Below are 18,492 nucleotides of genomic sequence, written 5' to 3'. Positions count from 1 at the left end.
TGTCTCTTTATTTTTACTGTTATGGAATTTTTTAGAGGCATATTTTTCAATCAATCAATTTAAAGCTATTTTCCTGTATTCTTATGTAATATTCGTTTTTGGTTGAAATTTGTACTAAATGAATAGTTTTTCTTTGTTTTACTTTTAATTTGTTTTTAGGACTGTCTTTTTCCTCATGTTATTGTTGATCAATAGAGGTTTCTGCATTGGGGGGGGGGATGAGAAAGATAAATACTAATGCAAGATACAGAAAGTGTGAAGACAAATTTTAAACAATTATGATTATAGCTAAAAGTTCGGTCACTGAAGAATACTAAGTTCAGTCAGTAGAAGAAAAAAGTAAATTCTCCTTCAAATCTAATAAGTTCACTCAAAATTTATCAGATGGACCAATTGTTACAATTAAGTATTTAGTTTTTATTTCAAACAGAGTTGGTATTTTGTCTAGAATAAACCTTTTTCTTCCAGGCCCACTGATAGAAAAATTATGTGTATTTGTATTTTACTAAATATTCTGTTTAAAGATCAATTATCTGAAAAAAAACTATTTTTTAAGAACGAAATAAAAACTAATTTTTCACACTAAAGTTATAATAGTAAATCCTAGGCAAAATATTGTAAAGCATCCAAAATGTGAACCAAAAAAAATGACATTTATCTTTGCAAACTTAAGAGCTTTATTTAGAATAAATAATCTATAATTGAAAATTCATTTGACAGTGTTCGTGAATATTTTAATAGTAATCTGTTATTCAATTATATTTTTTTATGGAAGCATGATCATTTATTATTTGTTGATCTAAATTTATGCTATATCTGACTTATTCGCTCATTTTTCAACAAAAAAAATTTGCATACAAGTTGCATATTATTCAATTTTCAGTAATAGTTTTATCCTGCCCTTAGCAAAGTACTATTTTAAATATGATTTAATTCTATGAATTGTATATCAAGAAGAATCTTGTTTCTTTTATCTTTTGTAAAGATCATTTGACTTTGATTTTTTTTAAAGAAAATTTATCTAGAAATCTCGATTGTAATTCTTGGTTGAACTATTACTGAATCAATTACTATTACTAATCACATTTTTTTTCATAATCATTGAATATTTTCTTTTTACGTATATCTTTATTATGTATATCCTTAGAGATTTATATTTTAAATAGGGACCTGCTTTTAATAAAGGACCCAGATAGTTGGAAGGCCTTGGTCCTAAAGACCTGTTTTAAGTCTAGCAGAATCACTGTACCTATATATTTGATAGTTGTGGAAAATTTTTTATTTTATCCAATGCTGTCTTGATTATTATAAAATTTATTTTTATATTCTTTTTATAGGAAAAAGTGTCCAATTTCCATCCAAAAACTTTAAATATATTTCAAATTGCTGTGAAGCTAAATAATTATAAAATTTAGAAATTCTAAAAATGTAAAAACGTTCATGAAATATTAGTGAGTATTAACTTAAATTTTAAGTAAAGTACAAACATTTTACTTATTTTCATGTTGTATTAGTTTGCCCTTTAATACTGCTACATAACATGATTAAAAACTTTTCCCATTACTAAATGCAAATGGTATTTTACTTAAAATTTAGTTTTGTAAATATTAGTTTGTTTTATTTTAAATATTTTACTTTACATTATTATGTAATTTTCTGTGTCATATATGAATATTTTGAAGTTTTAAAAATGAATTAGATAGAAAGTTATGAACTTTATAATTTTATTTCCTGATCTTTTGTTATTAAACTAGTTATCTAATGGCGTGTTATGCCTAAAACAATTTATTGTAATATATATAAATAGTTCTGCTTATATGAAAATTGTAAAAAGGAAATTAATGCATTAAAAAGTTGCATTTTTCATAATTGTCTTTTTGTTTAATTAAAACTGTATCTACTACTCAATTATTCATTTTTATTGATATCACACTGAACAATTAATGTAAAGATATTGCCGGTTTGTCAATGATACACAGCTCACAAAAACGGTGCGATCACTAGGGCAAAACCAAATGTTGACATTTTATAGTACAATAAATTATTCCAAAATTGCAAATCTTTAATAAAAAACTTTTCTCTATTTAAATTCTTTATTTCTTCATTATTATTTTTCCATCTCTTATTTTATATTCTATTATCTCTTATTATATTATTTCGTTTTTTATATATCTGGGCAAAAAACATTGTTATATAAACTAATAGGGTATTGTTTACTGCATGTTTTTTATTATGTTAAATGAAACTAACCCCAAATACATTGAACGGTTTTTTTAATATTTAAAACCTGTAAAAATTTTGACATTAAAATTCTGACATATATAAATAAAATACCATTTCCTAGGTATTTTTTTTTTTTTTTTTTATGCTGATCAGAATAAAACAGAACTAAGTATTCAAAACATTTTGTGCTAAAAAAGAAAAACTAATTACTAGTCTAACATTGTTGTATAAAAAAGTTTATTCTGCTTAAATCCAATGAAATCAAAATTAAATTAGTAGAACTAATTGTGAAATGGTATAAATTAAAAATATTTATCATAAAGCATTCGTTACTTTGAAACTAGTAATTTTAAATCAGTATTTCTAATAACTTGATTTTGGTTTCAGTTTATAAAAGTATATTCCAAACAAAGCCTCACTTGTCTAGATAACTATTCTAGATGTGTAAATAGGTCAAAGTATGTACGTTTATAACTACTTAACTTTTGATTCTATGTACTTTGTTTTGTTTTCATTCAATTTAGTGTAAAATGTTAAGATCCAAAACATTGCAACACAGCAATGGCAGATGGGTGAATAAATACATAACTACAGTTTACATCTGAAAACTTTTTTATTTAAATTGTTAGTTTTCTATCCCCTACTTTGGTTTCATTCAATACAGCGATGTGACCCCTGTAACTTTTTTTCTACAAAATGCAAAGAAAATAATAAAACTGCTCACTTAATCACTAAGTTTCACATAGGCCTAAATATAACACAAGAAAACACACTTATATTTTTATTTATAAGACACTAGTTTGACGGTAGGGCTCTTCTCAAAATTGGGAAAATAACGTTAGTAATATTTAATTTTGAATTTATTGATATGCATGTTTTATGTTCGAAATATTCATTACTTATGCAATGTACTTTTCTATTTTAATAAAATTAACTCTAATGATTTTTTCATTAAATTTTAGAACATCAGATTATTGTAAACAAATTTATGGCAAAAACTATCAATCTACCATATGTTACATAATTTAGACAATTCTATATTTTGTGTGCCAAAAAATAGCGTTTTGTGGAAATATTTTTTAAAAATAAACTTAAATACTTGAAAAAATATTTTAAGGATTGATGAATAAGTTTTAAGTGCTAATTGAATCTTTCTCCTGTTCGAATAATAACACATTTTGTTTTTTAGACATGCGTCAAACAAATTATTTTTTCTAAAAATCTTTTTCACTGTAAAATATAACTTAACTATTGCTGCTGTTTGTTAAGGATATTATCAAGTAACCAAACTATTTAGATTTTATACCAGGGTTCGTTGATTTAAATCATGATTAAAATCAAATGATTTTTTTAAAAAAATCATTGATTTAAATCATGATTAAAATCAAATGATTTTTTTAAAAAAATCATTGATTTAAATCAACTGATTTTTATATATATATTATATTGATTTTAAAAGTTAAAAAACAGTGCTTTAAGTTATTGATACTTTTATTATTTTCTTTTCTCAGTTTTAAAATTTATTTTAAATAAATTGCTGCATTAATTAATTTTAGTTAACGAAATTACTTTCTTTCTTGGAGTGTGTTAAACACATTTAAAATTACATGTTTAAAAATCTTTTGATTCTTAACATTGAAAGTACAGATTAAAGTAAATATTTAATGCTGTCTTAATATAGACTTGCATAGCTGTAGAAAGTAAATAAACATGCTTTTTTTTCAGAAAGCAAATGTTAATTAAAATTCTACCTTTTGATTAAAAAAGCATGAAATTCAAATCTACATCATAGTTTATTGATGGAAATTTCTATATTTCTAAAGCTTGAGGTTATATTAAAAAGAAATTACCTTAATATGCCAAAAATAGAAAAAAAAAAAAAAAAAAAGCTGAGTTCAGATATTTTTTTTCTGATATAGTGTCATTCTTCCCTATCAAAGTCTATTTGAAGCAGTAGGGTTATTAACTGGTTTTTATTTTTCTTCTCATAATATGTTTACGGTATCTTTGAAATTATCAGATTTTCTTTTGTGAAAAAAAATTCCAATGAGTACATAGATTTTTTTGAAAATGTTTTTTAGCTTAACTTATGTATTTTGATAAAGGATTAAAAATGAATATTTTAACATAAAAATATATAGATTGAATATTTATTTTTTGATGAATAACAACATTTATAAACACAATCTGTTGCATTTATTTTGCCATTTTATAAATCATGAGAAAAAAAAGAGATCACAATTTTAAATTAAAATTATACTGTGCTAGTTGAAACTTTGTGTTATTAGTTAAAGTAGTATTCTTTAAATTATCTATTTTATCTTGTCTTTTAATTTCAATCATGCCTTTGTATCAAAATGGTCACTATGCATTATAATGAAAAATTATTTTAGTAAGTTAGAGCTTCTAAAATATTGTTATAATATAGTTTTAATATTAATTTAATTTTGATTAAACATTTATAAAGTTTTTTTGATCATAAATTAAAGCTCTTATAGTGTATTTAAATAAAAATCAAAAAAATCTGATTTAAATCAAAAAAATCCGATTTAAATCAAAATAATCCGATTTTTTTGATTTTTTTTTAAAAAAATCAAACAAATCTGATTTAAATAAAAAAAATCCGATTTAAATCAAAATAATCCGATTTTTTTTTTTTTAAAAAAATCACGAACCCTGTTTTATACTCTTATTTTTATTTGAAGAAGAAAAAAAATTACATTAACTCATGAATGTCACAAATTAGCCCTTTTGGTTTTTTTTAAAAAAAGTCCTTTTTAATAGTGTAACTTTGCAATATTAATAATTAACATACAAAATATAGCTACACAAAATATAGAATTGTCTAAATTATGTAACATATGGTAGATTGATAGTTTTTGCCATAAATTTGTTTACAATAATCTGATGTTCTAAAATTTAATGAAAAAATCATTAGAGTTAATTTTATTAAAATAGAAAAGTACATTGCATAAGTAATGAATATTTCGAACATAAAACATGCATATCAATAAATTCAAAATTAAATATTACTAACGTTATTTTCCCAATTTTGAGAAGAGCCCTACCGTCAAACTAGTGTCTTATAAATAAAAATATAAGTGTGTTTTCTTGTGTTATATTTAGGCCTATGTGAAACTTAGTGATTAAGTGAGCGGTTTTATTATTTTCTTTGCATTTTGTAGAAAAAAAGTTACAGGGGTCACATCGCTGTATTGAATGAAACCAAAGTAGGGGATAGAAAACTAACAATTTAAATAAAAAAGTTTTCAGATGTAAACTGTAGTTATGTATTTATTCACCCATCTGCCATTGCTGTGTTGCAATGTTTTGGATCTTAACATTTTACACTAAATTGAATGAAAACAAAACAAAGTACATAGAATCAAAAGTTAAGTAGTTATAAACGTACATACTTTGACCTATTTACACATCTAGAATAGTTATCTAGACAAGTGAGGCTTTGTTTGGAATATACTTTTATAAACTGAAACCAAAATCAAGTTATTAGAAATACTGATTTAAAATTACTAGTTTCAAAGTAACGAATGCTTTATGATAAATATTTTTAATTTATACCATTTCACAATTAGTTCTACTAATTTAATTTTGATTTCATTGGATTTAAGCAGAATAAACTTTTTTATACAACAATGTTAGACTAGTAATTAGTTTTTCTTTTTTAGCACAAAATGTTTTGAATACTTAGTTCTTTGAATACTTTGAATACTTAGTCTTTTAAATTTATTTTATGAAAAAAAAATTTTATAACTTTATTTTGTAGCTTTTTATTATGTTACAGATAATAATTGCAGGTTAGGTTCTCAAGATATAGTGGAACCCCACTATAATGAACCGGCAATATAGTGAACACTAGGTTATTGCGAATTTTTTTAGTGCTCCGTTCAAACATAAATTTAAAGAAAGTTTATTTTAAACTTTTGGCACACAACTGAAAAATTTGTGGTTTGTTTATAGTAAACTGCTTTTAATTTCCTCAGTTTTTTTTTTTTTTTTTTTTTATTTCTTCAACTTTAAATTTGCAGGATTTGTGATATCATTCTATCACATTTTTCTACATTGTATCAAATCTTATTATTGCTTGCTGTTTGATTGCAAACAAGTTGTTATGCAGCTCATACCTTTCTTATCCACCCACAACTAACTATATTGAAGAAAAATAAGAATTTTCAGCAATTTTTTTTTTTTTGCTCTAAATGAAATCAGTTTTAAATATTCTGAATTTTTTTCCTGTAGAAATACTGGATTCTTTACTAATTGTTCATATGATAATTGGTGAACTCTACCACTCACTGTTTTCAGTAATACTGTTATCATATGCTAAAAAATCATACTTCACACTAGAGGTGCACAATGGGCTATAGGCGACAGTCTGGGAAACATCCCTGAGGATGATCCGAAGACCTGTTATCGCAATTTTTATTCTCTGTAGAGGGAATTGCTCCTCAGGCGAACTTCGATTTTTGAATGATTTTGGATTGTGAACCACCATTTATAGTGGACTTATTGCTGAGTCCACAAACTGTTCTATAAAGCATGGTTTGACTGTTCTTTAAATTCTCATCCATCTGGAAAACCTATGAAGGAAATGTTACTCCTAGTTGAATAAAATAAATGTTGTGAATATTGATTTATGTTTGACTATAATTTCGTAAAATTATTGTATTTCCATTAAATATATTTAAAATTGTTTTAAACTTAAAAAAGTTTCCAAATTAAGCAATTAAAAACTTTATTTGGCCAAATTATTCGAAAATGGAGAAAACAGCTGTTGTAGCCTTGGTAATGCTAAAAGCTTAACTTTGATTCCATTATAAGTGTTATTAAATAAATTGTTATGAGTTACTCAATGACACTGCTTTCAGAAACAAGAGTGACTTATTTCCAAATTAGAAAACTTATTTTGCTAATGGCTCAAGATATATATATATATATTTTTTAAAAAAAATTAGTTTTAAGGAATTTAATATTTAGCTAGTAAATTAATGTAAAGCTTGGAATGCGTAACACATGGTTTCTGATTTTAGTGTGACATTATGAAATGTAAACAAATGAACTGTAATTACTGTTTTTACTCTATATTTTGTAATTAATCACAGTTTAATGTTATTTTTGTGCAAAAGGAGATGTTATTTTCCTTATAATTTTTTAAAATAAGGGCAACAACTTTCTTATTATTAATGTGAGCGTAATATCTTTCTTTTTTCACTAAAACTTTGCAATTAATTTTTTCTTTTTGGGCTGTACTTTTAATGAAATAGGAAGGTTAACGCTCTATTTCATTTGTATGGATCATGCCTATTTAGAGATAATAAAATGGTTAGGTTTGTGGTGAATATTTTGTAGTCTTAGGTGCTGACAGCAATATTTTTTTAATAATCAAAATTCCACAATTGGCAGTTTTTGCATATTAAGTAGTGTTTTTTTGAAATTATTTTTGCAATGAAACTTATACTTTAATGCAACATATGTATGAGATATAAAGTTCATATTTAAGCTACTTTGCACTCTCTGCTGTTACAATGTTGTTCAATGTAAAACTTTACTGGTTTTCTATATTTCAGGAAATTCTACAGTATTGCCAAAACTTTCAACTCCTAAAGTTGCTGTCTCATCTTTTCTTCGTTTACAGTCCTCTGATACTGCAGCGTATACAGCTACTTATGATTTTGAGACTCTTACTGTTACAGCTCCTGAAGATCATATACTGCATGTTGAACTCAATCGCCCCGAATGCTATAATGCTATGAATAAAATATTTTGGAGGTTAGTGTTTCAAATTCACAATTGGTTCTTAAACAAAATATCGCTGTAAACTAAAATAATATAGCTACTTGATACAATAATTTTTCATGTGGTGACTTAAGCAATTTGTGTTAGTGTTTTTCAAATTGTTTTAAAAGGATTTGAAGGTTATTGATCTATATTATCAGCGTAACTTATTCTGGAGAATCTAATGATTTTCTCAATTAAACATCCATATTTTAAACCAGGGTTGGCAGATTTTTGACATGTGACAGTTTTTGATGGTATTAAACCATGGTATAAACCGTCACGTCAAAAACCTCACTGTCAAAAACCTATATTCATATATGAAATTTAATTAATACATAAAATTTATATATTTTTTATAAGGGATAGTGTTTCTAAATATGTTCTAGAAAAAATAAATTTAAAATTTTGAAGAAACACTTATATTTTGAATAGTAACCAAGATCTTGTACTTTTGAAAACTCACATCTTTTGTAATATTATGTATTCATTTTCATGTGTTATTGAAAATCTGCAGTGATATTAAGAAATTTATTTATAACCAAATTTAGTGTATAGTATAGATTATACTAAAAATTAGACATTATGTATTTAATTATGTATTTAATTAGGATAATTAAAAAATTTCCATAATAATTTGTTTAAATATTTCATGGATCAGTGACTGTAATGTTCTTCTGTTTAGTTTGACTTTTGTGATTGGTTGTTAGTTTTTCAGAAAAATCAGTAATTCTAAATTTTAAATCTTCAATTTTTTTAATTCATAGTTAACATAAGACAATACAAATTTAAGTGCTTTCTGTAAATACACAGAGTAGTTAGTGTCGATTTACAGTATATTCAGCATATTCATTTACTATGCTGAAAATTTACTTTATCCAAATACTTGTGAATTTCATTTTGCTGAATACTATATAGTTTTGTTGAATATCTAAATATTCAACTGTTGAATAATTACTTCTTGCTTTCAAGATATACATTATTTGTATTCTTAATACAAGTGGAGAAAAAAATTAAGAGATAAAAATTATTTTAAAATGATAAGTGTAATAATTATAGATAAATATAATAAACAATATGAATTATATTTATCATTATTCATAAATATAACTACTTTTAAATTCAAATTAACATACTGGATAATAAAGATATTCGGTATAACATTAAAAAAAAAATTATACACTTGTATCAAGTTTGTATTTATACAACATAACTTGTAAATTCCTTATAAATATTAGTTATATGTTCCTTATATGTCAAAAATGCATAGTAATAAACTTTTAATTTTCTTAAATATCAAAAAAAAATTTTTTTTTCAAAATATAAATATTTAAACAATTTTTGCGCAAAATTTTACTGCACATGCATTTGGATATAAATTTCTGAGATTTTAAATCTGTTAGCAAACTTCAGTTTTTTAAGGGTTTTTGATGGTTTAAACCAGTATTATACCCTTGTCATGTCAAAAACCCAACCCTGTTTTAAACATATCACACACAATATATATGAGGACATAACATACACTATTCTTGGAAACATATGTCGAACAGCTTGGTATATAGGTTATGTTTTACATTAGAAACTATTATTGAAATTTAACAAACCACATCTATACTCTTTAATTCTTATTTCCCTTATAAAAATATTAATATGTTTTGATAAAAAAAATTTATTTGAAATTTTAGAGTTTTTTTTTTACTGAAGTTATATTTAAAATTCTTATAAATTACTTTGAAAATTAAGAAATTGATTATTTAAAGACTACAAAACAATACTTTAGTAAATGAAAGATTAAAAAAGCTGTAATGATTTTTAAGAGTTTCAACATTTTTTAGTTTAGACATTATTATTAATTTATTTAAAAAATTTAATTTAAAAAACAATTGGTGTACGTCCCGAATGAAAGTAACTGTTAAATTTGTTGATTTTATTGGCAAAATCAGCCTCCCTGTATTCCCTCCCTATATCAGTGAATTAATACTGTTTTAATTTAGGGAAATGCTGGATTGTTTCCGAAAGATCAGAGATGATAGATATTGCAGAGCAGTAGTAATCTCAGGTTCAGGGCATCTTTTCTCTGCAGGTATGCTGGAAAGTTTCTATCTTTCATGTTTTTATTATTTTTCTGAATTTGAGTTGATTTTTATGCTGAATACAATTTTCTCATTTAAGATCTTCTTAGATAATGAATTTTGTGTATACACTTTTAAGTGTTCAACTACTCCAGAGCATCTTGTTGGTTGGAAACATATATTTCTGATACTAAATACTAAAAAATAATTTTAGATAAATCTATTATAAATGTGCCAATTTTATATAAAGAATTAAGCAGAGCAAAGGAGCTTGATCACACAATATTTGTTTATTAATTTTGATTCCACAGTTATGTGAGGAATTCTGTGCTCCATATATTTTATCAAGAAAAGCACTAGCTTAACAATGAAACTAATAGAGCAATGTGAAAACAGGTATTATGCAATACTATCAAAAAAGCAAAATGCTGGATAAAATTTTTCTTTATACGGAATCATGTATGGAAGACATGTCCAGATTACAAAAAAAAAAAAAAAAATTCAGTTGGTGTGTTTTAATTTTAGACTAATAATTGGTCTGAACTAAAAAAATTCAAAGAAGGGCCACATTGGCATTTTCAGACTGTCTAGGTATACAATGATTTTCAACATTTTCTAGCATTAAATAATTCCATTGTAAATCTTTTTAGATTTTAATTAAGGAAATATTTCAGGGTTGGATTATTCTGATATGCAAGACATTACATCTCAAGTTGCTGGAAAAGGTGATGTAGCAAGAAAAGCCAAGTTTCTTTTGTCTCTAATAGCAAAATATCAAGAATCTTTCAATGCTGTTGAAAATGTGAGTTTCATAATTCTCCTAGTTTTATAAAAATTGTAAGAACTAGAAAAATGTACTAATACATTAAGAAATGAAATGCACACTGTGCTTACCTTGTCAGTCACATCATGATAATGTTTTAGGATACATATTAGAAATAAACAATCATGAATTACTTAAGTATTATCTCTTTCAATTATAAAAGATAGGCAAGAGATGGCACTATATGTAATAAGCTAAATATGTCAGTAGATTTTCTCTTTTTAAGGTTACACTTGGCAGGAAAGCCATTCCTTAATGCCTATCTGAAACAAAATTAAAATTAATCCCTTAATACCCAACAAAGCCAGTATTTAAAATTTTATCTTGGTACTCCACTTCTTTTGACAAACAGAAGCTATGCCACTCTCTTTTTTCATTGGAACTTATGAAGGAGAATTTTTTTCATCAGAATGCCATCTTGTTCTAGACTCGGTCAATCTATGGTCTCCCAATGGCTAACTGCTTAGAATTTGCAAGCCTCCGTTCTGTACTATTCATCTTAGGAAATATAGTAGTTTTAGTAAAAATAGAAATTAGCACTGCTGTATGTTTTGATAATTCTATGTATTACCAACCGCTTGAGGCGACCAGCTGATTGTCCTTCCCAAATTCAACCCAGTAAGGGTTGTTTACTGTTCTTCCCCTACTCTAACTCAATGCTTCTGCTCTCTTCATCAAACACTTAATCCAACTAACTTCATAAAAACATGTTTTTTAGCATTACTTGTCAATTACGCTACTTACACCAATAATTGAAAACCATTTAAATTAAGCTTTTTTAGTATTTTCCTTCATCTGATAAGGAATATACAGTTGAAATTAAATTTGAGACTTCTATGTGAAAAACTTTTATTTAGCATTAACTTTCAATTGGGGTAATTACCCTGATAATTATAAAATATCAAAATGAAACTTTTTGGTTTTTCTATTTATCTCATGGAGAATTTAAGTTCCAAATGTTAGTCTTCTATCTTTATAGAAAGTAAAAGAATTAGTGATGAGTGAGTGAGGGCTTTGCCTTTTATCTATGGAGATGTAGATATTTTTACAAAGAATTGCATGTGCTTTTCTTCCAAAATGCATTACTATGTATTTTGTGTTTTTAGAAGTTGTAATATGTATAATTTTATTTGTTTTTATATGTTGCATTGTTTTATTTAGTTCATAATAAACTATCTTGCTTACTTTACCAGATTATGTGCACACTTTAGTTCATATTCTAAATACATATATGATTTTAAAGTGTCATTTTGTGGAAGAGTCCTTGACTTGTTTACATTGCAAGTGTTCAAGAGTTTTGATATCACATTGCTGCTGTTTTAAGGGAGTACCCTGATTTTAACTTATAAAATGTCTTATATATATCCTTTAAAACTTATTTTTATCCTTAGACTCTGAATTTATATAAGCTACTTAAACTGAAATTAAATTTATGTTTTAGTGTCAAAAGCCTGTTATTGCTGCCATTCATGGGAAATGTAGTGGTGGAGGTGTGGATCTAGTCTGTGCTTGTGATATTCGATATTGCTCTGAGGAAGCATTTTTTGAGATTGAGGTATACTTTTCTTTTTTTTTTATGTATGCTTAATAATATAGCGTTTGAGTTATTCTTCCATTCATGAAATCATATTTATTATGTTAAAATCTCATGAGCAAAGTGATATCTCAATTAAGCTGCTTTTTTTTTCATCATAAGGCAATCCTATATTTAATTTGTAAAAAAAGAAATTTTTTCATTGATTTTTATAACATGTTGTATATTTGAATAGCAGAACATATTCAGGACATTTTATGAATTTCAGAGAATCAACTATGAAGAGTATAGAAGTATTGGGAAGCTTGCTCACAAAATATATCTATACTTTTTTAAGTCATGGTCAAACAAATTTTTTTCTTTTCTTCTGCAGGCCCTTAAACCTAGAAAATTGAATGTTTTTTAAAATTTTATTTTATTTATCTTCCACTAAGATCCTGTATTATAGTCATGAAATTTAAATCTTGTTTATTCTAATGACACTTGTTTTATTTAGTATGAGCAGGGATTCCATGAGCCAGGGAGAACAGGGAAAACTTAGAATAGTTTAGGAATTTTATTTTGATTCTAAAAAGCAAGGAATAGTCAGGAAGAGCTGTATATTTTTACAAAAGCCTGGAAAATGTCATAGAAGCCTATGTCATGCCAGTAAAATGTCCAATCTTAGAATTGTTAGTAACAGTAATCAGTTATTAAGATCAGAGTTAAATAAATCTAACATTCATTGCAAATATTTGTTGTAAAAATTTCACATTTTAGTGAAGCTTATCTACCCTTCCATCATCATTCAATATTTTTTTGCTCACAAAATCGAATATTCGACATTACAAATAAGAAAATCAAAGTTTTCTGATTGCATAGCATAGTATAGAAAATTGCATAATACAGATAAAATATGGTCTGGATTTTTATTAAAATTTTCTTAATATACCTAGAAAAGTCAGGGAATTTTTTTCTGAAATTGAGGGGATCCCTGTATAAATTATATTTAACTATTGAAGTAGTAAGTGATAGATGAAGTTATATTACATATATATATATACATATATATATATAAGTTGAAAATGTAGATAAAACATAGAAAATAATACAGATTAATGAAAAGTGAAGAAGAAAAATTATTAAAAAAAATATTTTAAAAAAATTTTTAAAAAGCCCCAAAACATAATAATGAGAAGGCATAATCTTGTCATCAGCTCACACGATTATATCTGCGAAAAGGATTGCCTTCTAAAAATATATTTATGCAACCAAAGCAAAATATATCACTATCATAGTGTGAGGAGCATTCAAAAAGAAAAAATTTAAGCAAAAATGGAACACATTAAGTAATATATATATATATATATATATATATATATATATATATATATATATATATATATATATATATATATATATATATATATATATATATATATATATATATATACATATACATACTCACTCACATTAACTTTAAAATTGTTTTTCTACATAGCAAATACCTCTTTGAATGCCAGCATATTAATTAAGTGTAACATGCAATAATTGTGCATCTACAGTGATGCTGTTAATATTTTTTGATAGAACAAAGAAGCCTTTATGTCTTTCTAGATTGATATTTCTTTTGTACATTTTTATGAAATGCAAAATGATACCTAATTTATAGGCAATAAAATCCAATAATGAAATTTTTGGCAACTCTTTAATTGCAGAAGTGTGTATTATGCTTTGTATAAGTATTTCTTTTAGATCATTATAAATTCTTTTATTGACTGCAAATAATTTTTAGTTTTAGAAACTTAATGCATTATTTAAGTTTTCCATACAGTTAAATATACATCACTTTGTCTGAAATTATATTTTTAATTTTTAGCAAGTGGATGTTGGAATGGCTGCAGACTTAGGGACATTGCAACGACTTCCTAAAATTGTTGGAAATGATAGTTTGGTTCGAGAATATGCCTATAGTTGTGCGAAAATTGAACCTCAAGAAGCCAAAACTGTAAGAATTATAAATTTTTTTTAAAAATTTTTTGCTAACTTATTTTTTGCATGCAGTGATAATTTGTTTTGTAAGATCTGATAGGAAGATTTGCTGCAGGCATTATACTTACATCCTAGTCTTAAAAATTATAGTTTCCTAATTTTTTGTGACGAAAATAAAGTTTTGATAATGAATATTTTAATATCCTTATTGTTTCATAATAAGTATTATACTGTCTTATATATATTATCAAGTATTTTTTAAATTAAAATACGTTATAATATAAATAGTTATGACTGTATGTATCAAATCATTCAAAAACTGGTTTATCTGAAAATTTTCAAAACTGTTTAAAGAACTAACTCAGAAAAAGCATATTTACTTGTATCCTGGGTGATTATCATTATGTTATGTAGTATTTCACAACTGAAAAATATTTTAGTTACTTCTGATTGAAATTTACAGTTTAATTATGTGCTTAAGATACTCTGAACCATCTAGCATGCAGCATGTGATATAATATTGAAAAATTTAATCTGGAAAAAAGGACCCTTCATCTTCTGTATGCAAAAGGTATTCAATTTATATCACAGCTTTGAAGAAATCACTTTTGTTGAATTGACGATAAGTTCCCAATCTACATACATTGAAATTAATTTAAGTAAAGGGAAAGGATTTATAAAGTAATGATCACTGATTTCTTATTTTAAAGTAAGAGCTACTTTTATTCTTCAGGCTTGTCCAATTTAACTGCATCAAAGTTTGATTTTCTCATATATTTTTTTAAATACTAGTTTTAAATTTGTGTTTAGAAACTGGTACATGTGTACCAACTGAATTCTGTCACTGGACAGAAATAAAATTTGTTTTTAGATAGTGCATGTAATAATATGAAAATATTATGCTTATGAATTTTCTGTTATGTGAATCATTATACTGTTCTGTGAATCATTATTTTCAGTCAAAAAATGTTTTAGCTTTTTGTTGTGAAATATATTGAGCAGTAAAATTCAATTTTGCTACTTTTTATCTAACTAAAGTTATAAGATTTAATGATAAATAAGATAAGATATAAGACTTAATGATAAATAAGATAAGATATAAGACTTAATGATAAATAAGATAAGATATAAGACTTAATGATAAATAAGATAAGATATAAGACTTAATGATAAATAAGATAAGATATAAGACTTAATGATAAATAAGATAATAATAATAATGGTAATAAGATTTAATGAACCAATATTTAAATTTTTTTTTAAAAGAGCATATTTGTTAGCATGCTATGTCCTTATAGATTTAAAATAACTTTTTTTATCTTTTTATTGTGTTTTTTAATAAAGTTAATTTATTATTTCTAGATAGGACTAGTTGGAAAAATATTTCCTACAAAAGAAGCTCTAATGGGTGCAGCTTTTGGCTTGGCTAAAGTTATTGCATCAAAAAGTCCCGTTGCAATTCAAGGAACTAAAGTGGCTTTGAACTTCTCTAGGGATCACAGTGTTCAAGATGGGTTGCAATTCATGGTAAATATATTTCTGTAGATTTATTCTTTAATGTTTATAACATAATCTACATTCCATGCATATGCCTATTAAGAACTTATTATGAAGGTTGCCTATTTGCAGATGACTCCATAGTAAACATATATTTGTATTAATCATTTTACATCTGATATGTTATCTCAAATTTCTTTTTCAAGCTTTTTTAAATATACTTTGAAACATAAAGAAATAAATATGTAATTATTTAGTATGTAATAAATTTACTTAGAAATGTTTATTGTAAAATAGTTGTTGAATGAAATATTATCAGAGTTATGTTTTGCATAAATGCTATAATATCTGGCCAGGTATTAAATCTCATTTTTCCCAGATACCCGTAACTAGTCTGGTAAATAATTAAGTTTTTGCCGACCCTTGGAACCGCTGAACTTTGAGGGTATGATACATCTTTACCCATGATAACGAAGCATTTTTCTAATGGTTTACCGATTTTTGCCAGTTTTAGGAATTTGGATATGCTACCATATTACTTAAACATTTCACAAATGTGAACTTTTATTACTAATCTATATTTTTATAAAAATTTGTAAATATTTTCTTTAGTTATACTACTTTGTTTAACATAAATAAAGGAAATATAAAGCCTTGTTGAAATTTTTTTTTATTGAGAAAATTGGAGATTAAAATATTGATGATACTCAGTTAAATTCCTTACTTAAAACAACATTTGACTTGCTTTCACCTTTAACATGTGAATAGTCATAAGAGTAGGAAGTATATTAGTTTCTGCTTGATTTTGAAACCAGTTTGGAATTATGCCAGAAAGGTACATTGACTCAAACTGCATTGTACATAGTACTTAAAGTAAGCATTGTGGAAATATTTAAATATATTTTTTCAACTTAAAGCTTAAAAGCATTGTAGAAATAGAAAGCATTATAATACATTCACATAAAACTGAGCAGAGGGTAAAGGTAATGTTCTAGACATAAGAAAGGTGTTATCTCTAGATAATTAGTTTGACAAGCATTGGATCACAAATATGCGCACCTTCTCCAGTTAAAATAAATATAACTAATTAATATTTTAGTTATAGTTAGCTAAGGATTATGTTCTTCAGAAATTGTTTAATCCTGATATTTTTTCCATATTCTATATTATTTACATGTTGTTTTTATTTGTAAAAATTCATGTTTAAATATTTAAAATTAAAATTATTTAAGAATCATGAAAAGTAGTGTAATACTTTTTAGAGTGAGAAATCATCATTAGTGTAAACTTAGAAAATGCTTTTCTGTCTCCTCACTTATTTTTAAATTTGAACTTCAATTCCTTTCCTACATTTTTGAAAATCTGATTAATGTTACACTACATTAGTATTTATTTCTTTATTTTTTTTTTAACAGACATATTGGAATATGACCATGTTACAAAGTGAAGATGTGTTAAAGGCTGCTGAAGCTACTATAAACAAATCTGATAAGCCTCCTAAGTATTCAAAGTTGTAATTGAACAGTAGTAATGGATATTTTATTAAGTTTTATATATGTGGGAAGTGTTTTTTTTTCTTGTTTAATTATTATAAAGTTGCTCCTTAAAAGTTAAGAGCCATTTTTCTACATAAAAACTTGTATATTGTTCCAGTTTTTCTGTCAGTTGTTTTTGCTATTAAATGAAGAATACTTTCAACTTACCTAAACTTATTGCTTTGAGCAATTTTTTTATTACTTACAATAAAAGAAAAATATATTGTGTTTTCATAGCTTAACGATGTTTTTGTATTTGGAAGATTTGTATTTTAAATATTTCAAATAAAATTATTTTATGTTAATTATATATTTTTTCTTCTTGGTGACCATTTAGATTTAAGTTTGAAGCATGGATCATTTTTTTACTCTCACCTGAATAGAAAAATGCCATATTTTGATATATATATATCTCATAAATTATTGAAACATATCTGACCAGAATATTTAGAATTATTTCTCGTGCATGTATTTAAAATTTGAACTCTTTCTAATGCAGTCCTTTATTAAAAAAAATTAATATTTTGCTATGCCCTATTTCTATTTTTCATGTAATATATTTTTTAAAAGTATACTCACTAAAAATAAGTTAAAAATCCTTTTAAAAAATTTTGATTTCAATCATGCTATGATGAAATAATTAATTTCTTATTACAACTTCAAAAATTTATTTTAGAATTTCATATTTTTTTTAGCAGTTTAGATTTGCCATCAGTTGCAACAAAAATTTTAAACAAATATTTGTTCTTGATTTCATGAATTTGGTTTATGATGATTTTGAACATCATGAGCTCTTCCTTCAGGTCATCAGGACTTAAGAAGCTGCTCCTCATCTTCTCCATGAATTTCACACCTACAGTAAATCATACAGCATGATCTGTCGTGCTGCAAAAGAGACATATTCGCAGTTAGGGCAGAGGGTGTCGTTTGAAAAATAAGTCAGTCTCCACAAAAACAACTTTGTATTCTACAATGCAATGTAAATGGTCTTAGTAAAACAGCCACAAATATGAAACTAGACCAACTACTGGACTAAGCGAAACC

The 18,492-nt window shown here is 25.3% G+C and overlaps 1 protein-coding gene across 2 annotated transcripts in view; it reads left to right on the top strand.

Moving 5' to 3' along the window:
- LOC107457486 (delta(3,5)-Delta(2,4)-dienoyl-CoA isomerase, mitochondrial) overlaps positions 1-17,753 on the top strand; it is a 71,450-nt gene extending 53,697 nt beyond the window's left edge. Inside the window, exons 1-8 of one of the 2 annotated variants that reach the window (XM_087154992.1) lie at positions 4,589-4,615; positions 7,809-8,010; positions 10,011-10,099; positions 10,763-10,890; positions 12,353-12,466; positions 14,304-14,432; positions 15,779-15,943; positions 17,329-17,753. In XM_087154992.1, coding sequence (XP_087011118.1) covers positions 4,600-4,615; positions 7,809-8,010; positions 10,011-10,099; positions 10,763-10,890; positions 12,353-12,466; positions 14,304-14,432; positions 15,779-15,943; positions 17,329-17,430 — 945 coding nt within the window. In that variant the 5' untranslated portion in view covers positions 4,589-4,599 and the 3' untranslated portion in view covers positions 17,431-17,753. Of the gene's footprint in view, positions 1-4,588; positions 4,616-7,808; positions 8,011-10,010; positions 10,100-10,762; positions 10,891-12,352; positions 12,467-14,303; positions 14,433-15,778; positions 15,944-17,328 lie in introns of those variants that run through there. The other variant, XM_087154991.1, reaches the window with a different exon arrangement.
- The last annotated feature ends 739 nt before the right edge of the window (positions 17,754-18,492 follow it).

This window comes from Parasteatoda tepidariorum, chromosome 11 (assembly GCF_982258835.1).
Source record: "Parasteatoda tepidariorum strain Cologne lab strain chromosome 11, Ptep-v5.0, whole genome shotgun sequence".
In the NCBI taxonomy this organism is placed as follows: Eukaryota; Metazoa; Arthropoda; class Arachnida; order Araneae; family Theridiidae; genus Parasteatoda; species Parasteatoda tepidariorum.
The sequence above is the reverse complement of the archived record's forward strand: the minus strand, read 5'-3'. Positions and strand labels throughout refer to the sequence as shown.